Source organism: Myotis myotis, unplaced genomic scaffold, assembly GCF_014108235.1.
Source record: "Myotis myotis isolate mMyoMyo1 unplaced genomic scaffold, mMyoMyo1.p scaffold_m19_p_26, whole genome shotgun sequence".
Lineage (NCBI taxonomy): Eukaryota > Metazoa > Chordata > Mammalia > Chiroptera > Vespertilionidae > Myotis > Myotis myotis.
Window position 1 is genome coordinate 2,113,130 of NW_023416331.1, and position 17,687 is coordinate 2,130,816.

The 17,687-nt window shown below is 54.5% G+C and overlaps 1 protein-coding gene across 3 annotated transcripts; it reads left to right on the forward strand.

The window, feature by feature from the left end:
• Nucleotides 1–1,131: 1,131 nt before the first annotated feature.
• TRIM10 (tripartite motif containing 10) lies at nt 1,132–12,553 on the forward strand. 3 transcript variants are annotated; one of them, XM_036356543.1, is made up of 8 exons: nt 1,132–1,571; nt 1,681–2,109; nt 5,924–6,019; nt 6,530–6,760; nt 7,350–7,372; nt 7,906–8,021; nt 9,669–9,701; nt 11,802–12,398. In XM_036356543.1, exons 2-8 carry the CDS (start codon nt 1,690–1,692, stop codon nt 12,317–12,319), a joined length of 1,437 nt encoding a protein of 478 aa, XP_036212436.1. In that variant the 5' UTR covers nt 1,132–1,571; nt 1,681–1,689; the 3' UTR covers nt 12,320–12,398. The 3 variants fall into 3 exon arrangements, with proteins under 3 accessions (XP_036212436.1, XP_036212435.1, XP_036212437.1); XM_036356542.1 differs by having other exon boundaries at nt 1,132–2,109; nt 11,802–12,397; XM_036356544.1 differs by having other exon boundaries at nt 1,139–2,109; nt 12,260–12,553.
• The last annotated feature ends 5,134 nt before the right edge of the window (nt 12,554–17,687 follow it).

A 17,687-nucleotide genomic window follows, 5' to 3' on the forward strand; every position in this document is an offset into this window, starting at 1 on the left:
CTCCCCCTGGCCTCTGCCCTGGCCTCCCCCTGGCCTCTGCCGTGGCTTCCCCCTGGCTTCTGCCCTGCCCTCCCCCTGGTTTCTGCCCTGGCCTCCCTCTGGCCTCTGCTCCCCAGCAGCTGGCCCACTCTCCGAGGCCCCTCCACTGCTTCCCACCCTTCCACTCCCTATGGTGGGAAGCACACATGCCCAGCGGCAGGGAGTCCCTGCCTTGACTGGGTGGTTGAGGGGACACTTGGGGAGCATAAACTTCTGGCTTGCCCACCGAGAACCAAGTCCAGCCGAGTGGGAGGTGAGAGACTCGGGATTCGCCCTGGGGGGGGAGGTTGGGGGGGGGTAATCAGGTCCGAGGCGACTGCTCTTGGACCCTCCCTGCCCTGCTTTCTTTGCCTCACCTCACCTGCCCAGACTGGTTTCCCCTAAAGTCCTACCCCGCCCCTCCCAGCACCAGGGTCCCCAGGTCTGGTCACAGGCACTTCACTGACTGCAGGTGGGAGAAGATGAGAGAGAGAGAGACGCAACACAGGATGCATGTTGATAGACTTGAGAAAACTGGTCCGTCAGAGATTGGCATACTCAGCCACGTTTACCAGCACTTGATTTCACATTATTATACCCAATCTGATGAGAGCCCTGGGGGAGGCATGAAAACCTCCATTTTACAGAAAAGGGCAGGCTCTGAGCTAGACAGCGCACACCCGCGGGGCCACCAGCCTGGGCTCTGCAGCCTCCCAGCCCACAGCCACCCAACAGCCGCAGTTCTCCACCCATGAACCTGTGCCTCAGACCGCGAAACCCTCACTCTCCCGCCCCGGCCCGGGCCAGCCCCACTCTGCTCCGCCCTCGGCCTTCCGCCAGCTGCTTTGTGGTCACCTCCCTGCACCCGCCCTGCTCGCCAGCCCAGCCCCGCCGGCTGCGTGGGGCTGCGGACACTGAGGTGCGGCCATATGCCCCCAGTGAATGAAGCAGGCCGTGCCTCACTTGTATACTGATGACGTTAAAGTGACATTTGACGCTAAATAAAATATGAAAGTTGCTTCACTGTTCACGTTTTATATGACGGCTGAGACAAGCTTAGACTGCACACGTGGCTCCCGCTGCGCTGTTACCGGACAGCACAAGGGGGACACGCAGATCTCAGCAGGGCCGCGGGCAAGTGACGGCCCAGCCGCCAACATCCTGAGAGCCGGAGCGCTGAGCAGGCAGGAGGGAGAGCACGGCCGGCCTCCGGGAGGGCGCAGGCGGCATCACGAAGGCGGCTTTGAGGGCTCTTCCTCCCCCGCAGCCGCCTGCAGGCCGCTGGCGGGCAGCCCGGCACAGCCCTTATCTGGGCCCACACTCCCCTGGGCCGGCTGATACCTCCCATCTCCCGGCCCAGCTGGCCCGGGCAGGAGGCTGGGCGGCACCGGCTCCCCTTCTGGCCCCCACAAGAAGCCTCTCCACGGTGCACTGCGGTGACACCTCCTCCCGCGCGACTGTCTGTGGCCGCGGCCCTGCACGGGGTCCAGGGAGAGCCGAGGTTATCCCTGGAAGGACCAGAGCCACCCCGCGCAGTTCTCCTCGGCCCGGAGGTGTCTCTCCTTTGGGAGGACAGCAGAGCCCTGGCCACGCGAGGCGCAGCGGCCGCGCCTGTGTGTGTGAGTGTGAGTCCTCACTGCTCTCCCCGTCCTTCCTCCTCAGCCCAGCAGCATGGCCGCGGCCACCCCGGTGACCAGCCTGGAAGAGGAGGTCAGCTGCCCCATCTGCCAGGGCGTCCTCAGGGAGCCGGTCACCATCGACTGCGGCCACAACTTCTGCCGCGGCTGCCTCACGCGGTACTGCGAGACCCCGGGCCCGGCCTCGGGGGCCCCCGCCTGCCCGCTCTGCAAGGAGCCTTTCCGCGCCGGCGGCTTCCGGCCCAACTGGCAGCTGGCCAGCGTGGTGGCGAACATCGAGCGCCTCAAGTCGGGGTCCAGGCCGGGCGCGGGGGGCGCCTGCCCGGAGCACGGGGAGAAGCTCTACTTCTTCTGCGAGGAGGACGAGGCGCAGCTGTGCGCGCTGTGCCGCGAGGCCGCCGAGCACCGTGCCCACGCCGTGCGCTTCCTGGAGGAGGCGGCGGGGCCCTACCGGGTAGGAGGGGCCGCGCCGCGCGGGCGGGTCTGGGCTAGCTCAGGGCGTCGGAGCGGAGCCGGGCACCGGAGCCAGCGCGGTGCGCGCCGCCGGGGAGGGCGCGCGGCGGGGAGCGGGGAGCGGGGAGCGGAGCTGGTCGGGGGCCCACCCACCGCGGCGGCAGAGGAGCGGGGGAGCGCCGGCCGCGCGGGGAGTGACAGGCGGAGCGGTGTGTCTGCAGGGGGAATGAAGGACTCACGAATGGAGTGGCGTGCCTTCCTGTTTGTGTTTACACTGTGCGCTGTTTGGGCGAGGTCTAACCGTCTGAGTGTTCATGTTTGTGAATAACTCGGTGTTTGTATATATACAGGTTAAGTAAGTATCTGTGATATGCAGTTTTATCTGTCATTAAAGGAGTGTGTGCTGGTTTTATTGTCTGTGTTTTGTTTTTAGTATATGTGTCCTATCATTAGTCTTTTAAAAAAATAAATATTGTTGAGGATATTACATATGTCCCCTTTTCCCCCCATTGCCCCCTCCAGCCTGACCGCCCCCCCCCCCCTCCAGGCCTTCACCACCCTATTGTCGGTGTCCATGGGTGATGCATATATGCCTACAAGGCCTTCAGTCGATTACCTTCCTTCCACCCACCCTCCCCCACCCTCCCTCTGAGATTCCACACTCTGTTCCAGGCTTCCATGTCTCTGGATCCACTCCGTTCATCAGTTTATTTTGTTACTTAGATTCCCCATATGAGTGGGATCATGTGATACTTGTCTTTCTCTGACTTAGTTCACTTAGCATGATACTCTCCAGGTCCCTCCATGCTGTCTCAAAGGGTAAGAGATTCTTCTTTTTTACAGCTGCATAGTATTCCCTGGTGTAAATGTATCACAGCTTTTTATCCACTCATCTACTGATGGGCACTTGGGCTGTTTCCAGATCTTAGCTATTGTAAATTGTGCTGCTATGAACACAGGGGTGCACACATTCTTTCTGATTGGTGTTTCCAGTTTCTTAGGATATATTCATAGAAGTGGGGTCACTGGGCAAATGGCAGTTCCATATCTAATTTTTTGAGGAAACTCCATACTGTTTTCCACAGTGGCTGCACCAGTCTGCATTCCCACCAGCAGTGCACTAGGGTTACCTTTTCTCCACATCCTCGCCAGCCCTTGTCATTTGTTGATTTATTGATGATAGCCGTTCAGACAGGTGTGAAGTGGTACCTCAGTGTCATTTTAATTTGCATTTCTCTGATGATCAGTGACTTTGAGCATTTTTTCGTAGGTCTCTTGTCCACCTGTATGTCCACTTTGGAGAAGTGTCTATTTAGGTCCTTTGCCCATTTTTTAAAAAATATATTTTATTGATTTTTTACAGAGAGGAAGGGAGAGAGATAGAGAGCTAGAAACATCGATGAGAGAGAAACATCGATCAGCTGTCTCCTGCACATCTCCCACTGGGGATGTGCCCGCAACCCAGGTACATGCCCTTGACCAGAATCGAACCTGGGACCCCTCAGTCCGCAGGCCGACGCTCTATCCACTGAGCCAAACTGGTTTCAGCTCATTTTTTAATTGGATTGTTTGTCCTTTATTAAGTTGTATGAGTTCCTTGTATATTTTGGATATTAACCCTTTATCAGATGTATCATTGCCAAATATGTTCTCCCATACAGTGGGCTCCCTTTTCATTTTGTTGATGGTTTCTTTTGCTGTGCAGAAGCTTTTTATTTTGATGTCCCATTTGTTTATTTTTCTCCTTAGTTTCCTTTGCCCTAGGGGATGTATCCACAAACATACTGCTATGAGAGATGTCTGAGATTTTGCTGCCTATGGTTTCTTCTAGGATTTTTATGGTTTCCTGATTTACACTTAAGTCTTTTATCCATTTTGTGTTTACTCTTGTGTTTGGTGTGAGTTGGTGATCTGGTTTTATTTTTTTTTTTGGCATGTATCTGCTCAATTTTCCCAACACCATTTATTGAAGAGACTGTCTTGACTCCATTGTATGCTCTTGCCTCCTTTGTCAAATATTAATTGAGCATAATGGCTTGGGTAGATTTCTGGGTTCTCTGTTCTGTTCCATTGATCTATATGCCTGTTCTTATGCCAGTACCAGGCTGTTTTGATTACGGTGGCTTTGTAGTACAACTTGAAATCTGGTATTGTGATTCCTCCAACTTTGTATTTCTTTCTTAAGATAGCTGCCTCTATTCAGGGTCTTTTTTTTATTATTATTCCATATAAATTTTTAGAGAATTTGTTCTAGCTCTGTGAAATATGCTGTTGGTATTTTAATAGGGATTGCACTGAATCTGTAGATTGCCTTTGGTAGTATATACATATTAATGATGTTAATTCTACCAATCCATGAACATGGTATATTCTTCCACATGTTTATGTCTTCCTCTATTTCTTTTTTCAATGTCCTGTAGTTTTTTGAGTACAAGTCTTTTACCTCCTTGGTTAAGTTTATTCTTAAGTATCTTAATTTTTTTGTTGCAATGGTAAATGGGATTGTTTTTTTAGTTTCTCTATTGCTGTATAAAAAAGCCATAGATTTTTGGGTGTTGATTTTTTATCCTGCTACATTGCCAAATTCATTTATTAAATCTAGTAGTTTTTTGGTGGAGTCTTTAGGGTTTCCTATGTACAATGTCATGTCACCTGCGAATAATGAGAGTGTTACTTCCTCCTTTCCAATTTGGATGCTTTTTATTTCTTCTTCTTGTCTGATAGCTGTGGCTAGGACTTCCAGTACTGCATTGAATAAGAGTGGTGAAAGTAGACATCTCTGTCTTGTTCCTGTTCTTAGAGGAAATGGTTGTACCTTTTGCCCATTGAGTATGATGTTCACTGTGGGTTTGTCATATATGGCCTTTATCATGTTGAGGTATGTTCCCTCTGTTCTCACTTTGCTGAGAGTTTTTATCAAAAGTGGGTGTTGGATTTTGTCCAATGCTTTTTCTGCGTCTATTGATGTAATCATGTGATTTTTCTCTTTCAATTTGTGTATGTGATATATCATGTTTATTTATTTGAAAATATTGTACCAGCCTTGCATCCCTGGAATAAATCCCACTTGGTCATGGTGTATGATCTTTTTAATATATTGCTGGATGAGATTTGCTACTATTTTGTTGAGGATTTTAGCATCTATGTTCGTCAGGGATATTGGCCTGTAATTCTCTTTCTTTGTAGTGTCTTTATCTGGTTTTGGAATTAGGGTAACGCTGGCCTCAGCAGAGTTTGGAAGTGTTCCTGCCTAGTTCATTAATCTTTGATGATGAGAGTTCTATATATATTTTCAAATTTACCTATATGAACATTTACGTGTGTATACTTGGTCTAGAGAGCAAGCAATTTTAAAACAGCCAACTGATTGATTTTGCGACATCCATGTTTCTTCTCCCCTTCAGAATCACACACAGAAAATTGATTCCATTCACAGGGGAGGGTTGTCTGGGTGTGCTCCCTTTCGGGCATGCGAGAAAGTTGGAATAATTTCAAGGAGGGCGTATCAAGCTCAGGACAGGTCCCAGGTCCCACTTACCGAAGGCAAGAAATCAGATGTTCCCCTGAAGAAGGAAAGTCTCAGGGGGAACCCCAAGGCACAGCTTATGTCGACACGGGATAAAGGGCCAATCCCTGATCAAAACTCTCGAGGGACAGAAGCCAGAGGAAGACAGCCCGCAGAGAGGGGCTTTGAGGACACGTAGGGCCCAGGCTTGGCCAGCTGAGGGCCTGTCTTCCTGGGGGCAGAGGAGGATGAGACGACAACTACAGAAGCCACTGCTCCCACCTCAGTGTTGTGTGCCCCTTCTCTCCAGGAACAGATACAGACGTGTCTTGAGTGTCTAAGAAAAGAGGCAGAGGAGATTCAAGAAATTCAGTCAAGAGAAAATCAAAGGATACACTTCCTCCTGGTAGGACTCCCCCCTGCCTGGCCCCTCCCTCCCCTCCTCCGTGCCCCACAGTGTACGGGTTTTGAGGTCATTGGAGTCTGAATCCTGACTCTGACACTAAGTTGCTCTATGTCTTCTAGCAGCTCTCTGTTCTGTGTATTTCTCTGTGAAGTGGAGATTAAAATTTTCCACTACCTCGCGGAATTCTGTAAAGACTGCAATGAGATTGTGCCTGTAATGCAGTCAGTGCCGTGCACATCGTATGTTCTTTGCAAAAGGCAGGAGGTAGGGTGTCCCCAGCGCCTGCCCTCCGCCTCCCCTGAAGCAAAGCTGGGCAGCCGAGCAGGTGGAAAGGAAGCCCGCTGCCCTCCCACATCCGTCTGGGATCTGGGCCAGGGGCTCCGATTTTACCACTGGCCATGGAGGGTGTGGCCAGGAGAGAGATGGGAGTGAACTAAGGAAGAACAAGGAGGAGGAAGAGGAGGAAGAGGAGAGGAATAACTTCCTGCTGACTTCTCCTCTGGCCCCCAGACCCAGGTGGCCACCAGGAGACAAAGAGTGATCTCTGAGTTCACACGCCTGCGCCAGTTCCTGGAGGAGCAGCACGGCGCTCTCTTGGCCCAGCTGGAGGGGCTGGAGGGGGACATCTTGAAGCAACGGGATGAGTTTGACATGCTGGTCACTGGGGAGACGAGCCGGTTCAGCGCCCTGATCACGGAGCTGGAGGAAAAGAAGGAGCGGTCGGCCAGGGAGCTCCTGACGGTGAGGCTGCCCAGCTGGCTTCCTCCTCTCCCGCGCCTTCACTCTGTCGAGCCTGTCCCCTTTGCTTCACATCTCATCCCATGGAAGATGGGCCCAGGACCTGAGGTTCTGAGTTCTAGTCCTTCCTTCCCTGGTCTCGGTCTGTCCATGCCACCACCCACCTCACAGGGGCTTTGTGAGGACCCAACGGTAAATGCCAGGGGAAGTAGCTCTTTGAAAAGCATTAGGCCCGCATAAACTGCCCTCTGAGCCCCTGCTCCGCAGTCAGGACGTTCTTCCTGGCCTCGCTCACGCCCTCTCGCTGGAAGAGGGAGACTGGGTCTCAGCAAAGCATCAGAAAGGCAGCCCGGGAGGGAGGCCGAGGGGGGCCTGGCCTGCTCTGGCTTCACCCTCTCGCTTCACCTTCGGGAGCTGCAGGCAGGAGGGCTGCGTGAGGGAGGCTGGTGAAGCCCAAATGCTGCGGCTCTGTGGTCTGGGGCCCTTTGCACGCCCAGGGCTAAGAGAGTGGTATTTTGTTTTTCTAGTTATAAGGAAAGTGGGAGGAGGAAGGTGGAAACTGAATCCCTGCTTTCTCTCTCTCTCCTCCTAGAATATCAGGAGCACGCTAATAAGGTAAGTGATATAGTTCTCCTTACACACACACACACACACACACGCACACACGCACATACTCACACACACCAAGCCCAGGTAGTGCCATGCAAGTGAATGGCACTCCCCGCTATAGGATGAAATTCACATGCACTCTCACTTATGCAACCGCATTCCCATATGCAGCCTGCATGGCGCTGCCCAAGAGCGGGCAGTGGGGCCCACCCTGTGGGAGCTGGCAGCTCAGGCCCAGTGAATAGGTGAGTGCTGAGCCTGGAGCAGGGGTGAGCAAACTTTTTGACTCGAGGGCCACAATGGGTTCTTAAACTGGACCGGAGGCCGGAACAAAAGCATGGATGGAGTGTTTGTGTGAACTAATATAAATTCAAAGTAAGCATCATTACATAAAAGGGTACGGTCTTTTGTTTTGTTTTGTTTTTAGTTTTATTCATTTCAAATGGGCCGGATCCGGCCCGCGGGCCGTAGTTTGCCCACGGCTAGCCTGGAGGTTTTATGAAAGAGGAGAGTCCCAATGCTGCCATTCTGTGCCCTAGATGTGAAGCCAGAAAGTGCCGGAAACCAGAGGCTGTGTCCCCTGAGCTGGGCCAGAGGATCCGGGACCTCCCCCAGCAGGCCCTTCTGCTGCAGAGGGAGATGAAGGTGTTTCTGGGTAAGCGTTCTCCAGGCCTCCATGCACCCCGCCACCCAGCGCCAGCCACTCCTGGCCCTGCCAGTGCCTGGGTTCCCTTATTTGCAGATCTTTATAAAATCTGCTCATTGGGGTGATGTGACAATGAAAGTAAGTAATAAAGACGCAGATTTCTGGAAAAAATTTAACTGATTTGGAGAACACAAATCTGGTCAATTGGCATTACGCAATCAAGAAAGATAATGGTTAGGAAGAAAAATTCCCCTTTGCGACAGCATGGATGGACCTGGAGAGCGTTATGCTAAGGGAATAAGCCAGTTGGAAAAATACACGTTCCGTGTGCTCTCACTCATGTGTGCAATTCAATGAACAAACTGAACTGCCAAGCAAAATAGAGACAGACTCATAGAGAGCAGGCAGACAGCTCTGGTGGGGGAGAGGGGGGTGAGGTGGCGGGGGGGGGGGGGGGAGGGGGGGAATTGAGCAAAAAAGAAAAAAAAAAGAGGAGAGAACTGGACACAGACCACAGTGTGGGGTGGTAGAGGTGGAAGAGGGCATAGAGGGGATACATGGTGATGGAAAAAGTAAAATTTTTTTTTAAAATATATTTTATTGATTTTTTACAGAGAGGAAGGGAGAGGGATAGAGAGTCAGAAACATCGATAAGAGAGAAACATTGATCAGCTGCCCCTGCACATCTCCTACTGGGGATGTGCCTGCAACCCAGGTACATGCCCTTGACCGGAATCGAACCTGGGACCTTTCAGTCCGCAGGCCGACGCTCTATCCACTGAGCCAAACCGGTTTCGGCTAAATTTTAAAAATTAAATAATAAAAAGATAGTGATTAATAAAAATCTATCATTCTCAATTATTAAAAAACCCACAGACGCACCTGTGGAATAAGTTTTTTATGATGAACACTGTTAGTTAATAACCAGCAGCGACTCTCTGCCCGGTGGGAGCTGATTCGCTCCCCTCTCCCCGCCGCCCTGCGCTCTGGTCTGGGGTGCCTGCCCTGGACGGTGAGCCTTTTCGGAACAGGGCGTGGAGGAGAGGGTGTGCAGGGTCTGACTTGGGGGTCAGGAATTGGCTCTGTCAACACCCCCCCACACACACACAACACCACGAATGATGCCACCGATTTCTAAATGACCCACCCACCAAAGTGTCACCTGAAGAGCCCTCCCCACGAATTCACTCCCTGCTGGCGCTCCCAGGGGCTGGGCAGGGAGAGCAGTTTTACTCTAATCAAAGACTGGCCTTGGCCTATCCTGGAAATTTCCAAGCAGAACAAGAAGTAAGTTAGCCCCTATCCATCCACTAAGTAGCTATTTCTTGAGCACTTACTGTGTCCTCGGCTCTGCGAAGCCCTGGGGACAGAGGGCAGCAGCGAGCAGACAGGCCCCTGCAGGGCGAGGGCTGGGACAAGCGGGCTCCCAGCCAGCACCGCCCCTGAGCTTATTAAAACACCCACATTCTCGGGTCACCCGGGGTCACCTGGGTCAGAACCAGTCTGGGATGAGCTCAAGCCTAGTCACTGGCAGCAGCGTTCCAGCCCTCATTCTTCTCTGCCCCTTCTCTGGGCCTCAGTTTCTCCGTCATTAACGGATCTATGGGTTTTTGTGAGGCTAATAAATTCGCATCCTGTTTTATGTCCTCTTTACAGAAAAACTCCGCTGTGAGTTGGACTATGAACCAGGTAAGCATCCTACCACTGGACGGGAGGGAAAGAAGAATCTAAAATTGAGAAGGAAACACACACACTCACACACACACACACACACACTCTCACACACACACTCTCACACACTCACACACACACAGTCACACACACACTCACACACTCACACACACACACACTCACACAGTCACACACTCACACACACACAGTCACACACTCACACACACACACACTCACACAGTCACACACTCACACACTCACACACACACAGTCACACACACACTCAACACACTCACACACACACACTCACACACACACTCTCACACACACACTCTCACACACACACACTCACACACACATACACACACTCTCTCACACACACACAGTCACACACTCACACACACACTCACACACTCACAGTCACACACTCACACACACACACACTCACACACACACTCACACACACAGTCACACACACACACACTCACACACACACTCACACACTCACACACACACACTCACACACACAGTCACACACACACACACTCACACACACACTCACACACACAGTCACACACACACTCACACACACACACTCACACACTCACACACACACACTCACACACAGTCACACACACACACTCTCACACTCACACTCACACACACAGTCACACACACACTCACACACACACACTCACACACTCACACACACACACTCACACACAGTCACACACACACACTCTCACACTCACACTCACACACACACACTCACTCACACACAGTCACACACTCACACACACACACACTCACACACACACTCACACACAGTCACACACACACACACACTCACACACACACACTCTCACACACACAGTCACACACACACACAGTCACACACACACAGTCACACACACACAGTCACACACACACACACTCACACACACACACACTCTCACACACACACACACTCACTCAGTCACACACACACACTCTCTCACACACACACACACACAGTCACACATACACACACTCACACACACTCACACACTCACACACACTCACTCACACACAGTCACACACACACACAGTCACACACTCACACACACACTCACACACACACACACACTCACACACACACATTCACTCACACACACACTCACACACACTCACACACTCATACACACACTCACACTCACACACACACACTCACACTCACACACACACACACCCCCTACTCCTGCCCGTCTGCCGGTGGCCAGGGGAGAAAGATTAAATCCAAAGGGGAGCAGGCGCCTCGGAAAGCCTCCTGGCCGGGGCAGCTTCGGTCTGGGGTGGGTCACACTCCTAGAGCAGCGGCTGCCGCTACCCCTTCGCAGCCCAGGCGTTGGAAGGAGGGCAGTGGTGGGGGACCCACTCAGGGCTGTTGGTCACTCTCAGCCAAGGCCCGAGAAGCCGCGAGGTCGCGGGGCCACGCAGGTGCCTGATTTGGCCCTTGGTCTCCATTCGCGGACAAAGTCACAGGAGGCAGGGTCAGCAGAGCTTTGTTAGCAAGTGGTCCCAGACCCGGTGGCTTTGGAGGCCGGACGCGGGGCGGGGCCTGGAGGAGCGCAGGCGGGGATGGGGAGCCTGGGGAGGGAGGGAGGGCCAGGGGCGGGGCGGGGCCTGGAGGAGCGCAGGTGGGGATGGGGAGCCTGGGGAGGGAGGGAGGGCCAGGGGCGGGGCGGGGCCTGGAGGAGCGCAGGTGGGGATGGGGAGCCTGGGGAGGGAGGGAGGGCCAGGGGCGGGGCGGGGCCTGGAGGAGCGCAGGTGGGGATGGGGAGCCTGGGGAGGGAGGGAGGGCCAGGGGCGGGGCGGGCGAGCGCCAGGGGACGGGGCTGACGTCCTCCGGGCCGGTTTGCGGGGCTTCCACGTGCGATCACCCGCGGACCTTGTTACAAATACAGGTCCCGGTTCAGGTTCCCGGCGGAGCCTGGGAGCCTTCTAACCAGTCCGCCGGCCCAGGCGCGGCCTCGGCCCCAGCGGCTGGTGGTCACTGCGCCACCGGGGGCCGCAGGGGGACCTCCGGCCTCTCCAGAAGGAGTTGGCGCCTCCGCTGACGCCGGCCCCTCGCCCCCACAGCCCGCCCCTCCCTGGACCCCGGGACCGCCCACCCCAAGCTGCTGCTGTCGGAGGACCGCCTGGGGGCGCGCTTCTGCTACAAGTGGCAGCGCTCGCCCGACGGCCCCCAGCGCTTCGACCGCGCCACCTGCGTCCTGGCCCGCGCGGGCTTCACGGGGGGCCGGCACACGTGGGTGGTGCGCGTGGACCTGGGCCCGGGCGGCAGCTGCACGGCGGGCGTGGCCCTCGGGGCGCTGCCGCGGAAGGGCGAGCTGCGCCTGCGGCCCGCGGCGGGCGTGTGGGCCGTGCGGCTGGCGGGCGGCTGCGCCTCGGCGCTGGGCGCCTTCCCCACGCGGCTCGCGTTGCGGGAGCCGCCGCGCCAGCTGCGCGTGTCGCTGGACTACGAGGTGGGCTGGGTGACCTTCGCCAACGCGGCCACGCGGGAGCCCATCCACACCTTCACGGCCTCCTTCACGCAGGAGGTGTTCCCCTTCTTCGGGCTCTGGGGCCGCGGCTCCAGCTTCTCCCTGAGCCCCTGAGCGGAGCCGGAGCAGCGGGGACAAGGCGGTGCCTGGGGCCGGCCGCCCAGCGCTGGCTCCGCGCCCGCCGCCTGCGCCCCACGCGCGCTGAGCGGGCGGCGCCCCTCCATCCTGTCCTCTCCCCCGAACCTCAGGGTTCATTGACCCGAGGCCTCAAGAAACGCCTGCTGTGCCTGCACCCAGCAGGGGGTGGCCATTGATGCTGTGACAATAAAAAAAAAGCCCAAAAGCCTGTGCCCCTGTCTGAAGGAGCGCGGGGGTGGGGGCGGGGGGGGGCCGTGAGGAGAACATCGCGGCGCGGGTGACGGGGCTGCGAGGGTGACGTGGCCTCGGGGAAGATGGGGGGGGGTTGCACTAGGGTGACCTGGTGTTGGGGAGCGGGGTGCGGCGGGGGAGGGTGACGCCGGCGGCACTAGGTCTCCGCCGCCCTCGCGAGCAGAGGCGCCGCCACCCGCTCCGCGCCTGCCCCTCTGGGGGCCGCAGTGGGAGTGGGACCCGAAGGCTCGGCCAGAAGCCAGACCCCAGGACCAGTCAGCCCTGGGGAACCCTGCTCCTGGCGGCTGGTCCCCACCTGAGAGCCACGGAGGGAATGAGGGGAGGGAAGACAGTCTCGGTAGCGGGGCTGCGCGGGCAGGAGGAGCCCGTCCTCACCGGTGCTGGGGGAGGAGTCCCGGCTGGGGGCCTCCAACCCACTGGGAGGCGGCCGCTCTGCGCGGGGTGCGGGTGGGCGAGGGGCGAGGCGGAAGGAAGAGAGGACGGGTGCATGGGCCGAGGGCCGGCGCCGGAGCGGGTGGGGGCCACATGTGCAGCAAGGGTGGAGAGGGGGGCGCGCGTGGAGCAGGGGGGGGCGCGCGTGGAGCAGGGGGGGCGCGTGGAGCAGGGGGGCGCGCGTGGAGCAGGGGGGCGCGTGGAGCAGGGGCGCGTGTGGAGCAGGGGGGCGCGCCTGGAGCAGGGGTGGGGTGGGGGGCGGCGCGGGGAGCGAAGGAGCCGGGGGAGCCCCGGGGCTGACTCAGGCAGAGTCTGGGGTTTGGGAAACGGTTTCAGTTGCCCCAAGGCGGAGTTTCACATCTTGTGCGCAATGACAGCGCCCCTGCACATGCTGTTTCCTGGCCCTGGGGCTTGTCTTTGATTCTGCTGAACACCTCCGCGGACCATCTCTGACCTGGTCTGTTTCTTCTGATCAGACACAGCCGGCGTGTTCTCCCTGCGCCCCGCCCGCAGGTCCTGTTCCCGGCCTCAGCCCCGCGGGTGGGAAGGTGTGGAGGCCAGGAGCGGGGATGGGGGGGGGGGGGGCGGCCTGCCGCCGCCCGGTCGCGCTCAGTATTCAGATCCAGGTGACGTGTGAGGCGGCTTTGAGGCTGTGGAGGCCGAGTGCGGCTGGTGCTTTGCTCAGCGAGGTCACGGGCTGGGTTGCTGACCCCCTAACCGAGCGGTTACCGCCCACGGCCGTACGCAGAGGCAGGTGCAGGGCCCCTGGGGAATCTGTCGTGCTGGCCACACCCACAAGCGACTTGGCTCAGGACAATTTCTATTTCTCACACCGAGAAATGTTGGGGTCAGCATGCCCCTCTCAGAGGCCAGCCGTCCCTGAACCTTGCCTTCTCGGGTGTGGAGTAGCGGAGGGAGTGGGTCGGCCTTGAACACGGTGACTTCGGGGTAAGGCAGCTCCGCTTCCGGCGTCTGGACTCAGGCCCCTCCCCGGCGAGAGGCTCCAGCCCAGAGGCCCCGCGCCCTCGCTTCTGCTTCTCTGTCCAGAGGAGGGCGGCACCGCCTCCGCACAAAGGTGCGCCTCGCTGCCCCACAGCCTGCAGGGTGGCAGCTCTTTCTCTTTTAAGAGTGGAAACACACTCAAGTTAGTTCCAAAATAGAAAAGTTTATTCTAAGAACAGACATGTAAATAAGGAAATATGTAAATAAGGGCAACAAAATTTCCCATCATTGGCCAGGCCCCGTGGGCAGCTATGGTTGGGGTGGTGTGGGACATCGCCAGGTCTCAAGTGAGAACTGGAGATTTAGAAATGCTAATGACAATAGCAAACACATTGAAGGCTCACTTCGGCTAGTCACTGCAAAAACTATTTTTTTTGGATTAGCTCATTTAATCCTCACAACAACCTTATTATCAATATCCCCATTTATGCGTGAGAGCTGAGACGTGGAGGTTGGCTGATTGGCCCAAGTCAGCGGGCAGCGGCTAGCACAGCTGTGGCCTCCACTGGGCACCACACTGCCAAAAGCTGTTCCACCCTTGCTGCTTGACACGGTCGCTGCAGGGAAGAAACATCTGCACAGCATATGTTCCAAGGGACCTGGCGTATACGGCATACTGTTCTTAATATGTTTGCTCCCCTTCTTAGCGCTATGTGTTATAACTAGAGCCACCTCCCCGAGAAAGGTTGTTTCCCCAGGTGGGAATGGAGTTAGGGATTAACGGGTCTAGGAAAGGGAATAAATCAGTAAAACCCCTTAACTAAGTGCCAGGCGGGTAATCACCTTAACTACAATCACACTTAAGCTACATAATCCTTACTTAGGCCATCGAGTAGGAAAATCTCCTTCAGTTATTTCCTTATAGCTTAACAGTAGAACAATAGGATAATGACCTTGGAATAGAGACAACAAACTAGCCCTTATAATAGAACACAGAGACTAACCTAGACAAGATTAAAATCAACAGAGCTAGATAGAGAAAAGATTTTTATCAAAGGTCAGATAAGGAACTATAAACATAAAACAAGGAACTGTAGAAGGTCAAAGGAGGACCCAAAACATATGATGATGTAACTATAGAGGCATGCTTATAGGATCAAATGGTATAAGTACAGATGTAACAGGACAATAAATGGGAGAACCCAACTATGCTGATGATCTGAATGCTGTCTCTGTGTCCTTCATTCTTCGCCGACTCTGTCCACACCTTTGGGAACCCCTGGACCACTGGGGCTGGACCCCGGCACCGCACCTTGGAATTCGGATGGTGTGTCCCCAAACCTGTGCTCATGACCATTATGCAGCACTGGCTCTGTGTGTCCAGGAACTGGAAGGACAGGAAGGCCCAAGGAAACGCAGAGGCAGGCTGTCCTGTGGCCACTCGCAGGTGGGCCACAGCCCCTGGCTCAGCACTCCGCCATGCAGCTAGCTCACCCACCAGCTGCTCTGCCCACCCACAGGGCCACTTAGAATCTCCAAGAGAAGCTGCTGTTCCATGAATATCACTGTCCCTCTTTGATAAGACCTTTCTCAGCAGGTCACCTCATTGGCTGACTGGTCAACCACCTGCTGGCCAGGTTCCCGCCTGGCCCAGGCAGGCAGGCACATCAGCAGAGGACAGAGGGGCTGCGGCACCAACAGGGTCTGACGGGCGAAGAGAGGCCCTTGGAGCTTGCCGGCCTCCTTCCATACCTGGTAGGACAGTTCTGGTCGGACTCTCTGCATGTTCACCCCATGTAGGATGCAAGAACTATGACAGGATGGGGGAAAAGGTGAAGGGATTTAGAAGTACAAGTTAGTAGTTATAGTGTAGTCATGGGAGTGTAAAGTATGGCATAGGGAATTTAGTCAATAATCCTATATAATAAAGCAGTAATATGCAAATTGACCATCACTCCAACACACAAGATGGCTGCCCTCATGTGGTCAAAGACGGCCAGCAGGGGAGTGCAATTAAATGCAACCAGGCCTGCAGGGGAGAGCAGTTGGGGGGGGGGGCAGGCCTGCAGGGGAGGGCAGTTAGTGGGGACCAGGCCTGCAGGGGAGAACAGTTGAGGGGGGGGGGACCAGGCCTGTAGGGGAGGACAGTTGGGGGGGGACCAGGCCTGCAGGGGAGGGCAGTTAGGGGCAATCGGGCCGGTAGGGGAGCAGTTAGGCATTGATCAGGCTGGCAGGGGAGTGGTTAGGGGTTGATCAGGCTGTCAGGCAGAAGCAGTTAGAGGCAATCAGGCAGGCATACAGGCGAGAAGTTGGGAGCCAGCAAGCCTGGATTGTGAGAGGGATGTCCGACTGCCCATTTAGGCCCGATTCCGGTGGGATTGGGGGATCGGGCCTAAACAGGCAGTCGGACATCCCTCAAGGAGTCCCAGATTGGAGAGGGTGCAGGCTGGGCTGAGGGACACCCCACACACACACACACCGGGCCTCTAGTATTCTAATAACTATGTATGGTGTTAGATGGGTATGAGATTTTTTTAGGGTGGTCACTTAGTAATTTTCTAATGTCTAATCACTGGGGTGTACACCTGAAACTAATATAATATTGTATGTCAACTGTAATTGAAAAAATTTTTTAAATGACTAAAAATTTTAAAAAATGGTTTAACATACAGATAGCAACAGACAGAAGAATAGAGCAGGATGGGAAATAAAAAATATGCAAGTATATAGGCATATATGGCATATTATAAAGTTGGCATTCAGATCACTGGGGAAACTATAAATTATTTTGTGCTGGGCTGCATATCTCGCGCTTCAGCCAGGAGGGGCATGCTGTGCTCTCTGTTCCTAGGACACATAGATAGGAAGGTAGTCACTGTACTGATGCTGTACTGTGTCGGGAACAAGTTGTGTAAACAAGGCTTTGTAACGAACTTTGTGGTTTTTGCAAATAAAAACGCTGTAATCCTGTAGTCGGCACTGCAGTTCAGCCTTTGCTTCGGCAGGGTGCTGTAACTGTAGTCGCTGGCCAGCTTAATAAAGGCTCCTAAATCTTGATCTGAGTTCCTGGTGGTCATCTCCGCTGGTTGCCCCATTACAATTTAATCAACAATGATAGGAAGATTGATGGTAACTTGGAAGTTACCTTACTCTTTCACCAAAATATAACTGGAATATTCTAAGTCAGCGGTTCTCAACCTATGGGTCACGACCCCTTTGGTGGTCGAACGACCCTTTCACAGGGGTCGCCTAAGACCATCGGAAAACACATATATAATTACATATTGTTTTTGTGATTAATCACTATGCTTTAATTATGTTCAATTTGTAACAATGAAAATACATCCTGTAGATCAGATATTTACATTACGATTCATAACAGTAGCAAAATTACAGTTATGAAGTAGCAACGAAAATAATTTTATGGTTGGGGGTCACCACAACATGAGGAGCTGTATTAAAGGGTCGCAGCGTTAGGAAGGTTGAGAACCACTGTTCTAAGTCCTCCAAAATATATGTTGAAGGATATTCATTGCAACATTCTATGTGATCTCCAAACAAAGCAATCACTGGAAGTAACACAGAGTCTGCCAATTTATGATATATTCACAGAATTGAGTGCCATGCAGTTGTTGAAAAGAATTTATAAGCCCGGCCAGTGTGGCTCAGTTGGTTGAGCATCATCCCACGCAACAGGAGGTCGCTGGCTCCCCAGGTT

Coding starts and splice junctions, on each gene's coding strand:
- TRIM10 (XM_036356543.1), top strand. CDS start 1,690: ATGGCCGCGGCCACCCCGGTGACCAGCCTGGAAGAGGAGGTCAGCTGC. Junction 6,020..6,529: donor AAAGGATACACTTCCTCCTG/GTAGGACTCCCC, acceptor TCTGGCCCCCAG/ACCCAGGTGGCCACCAGGAG. Junction 8,022..9,668: donor GGAGATGAAGGTGTTTCTGG/GTAAGCGTTCTC, acceptor TCCTCTTTACAG/AAAAACTCCGCTGTGAGTTG.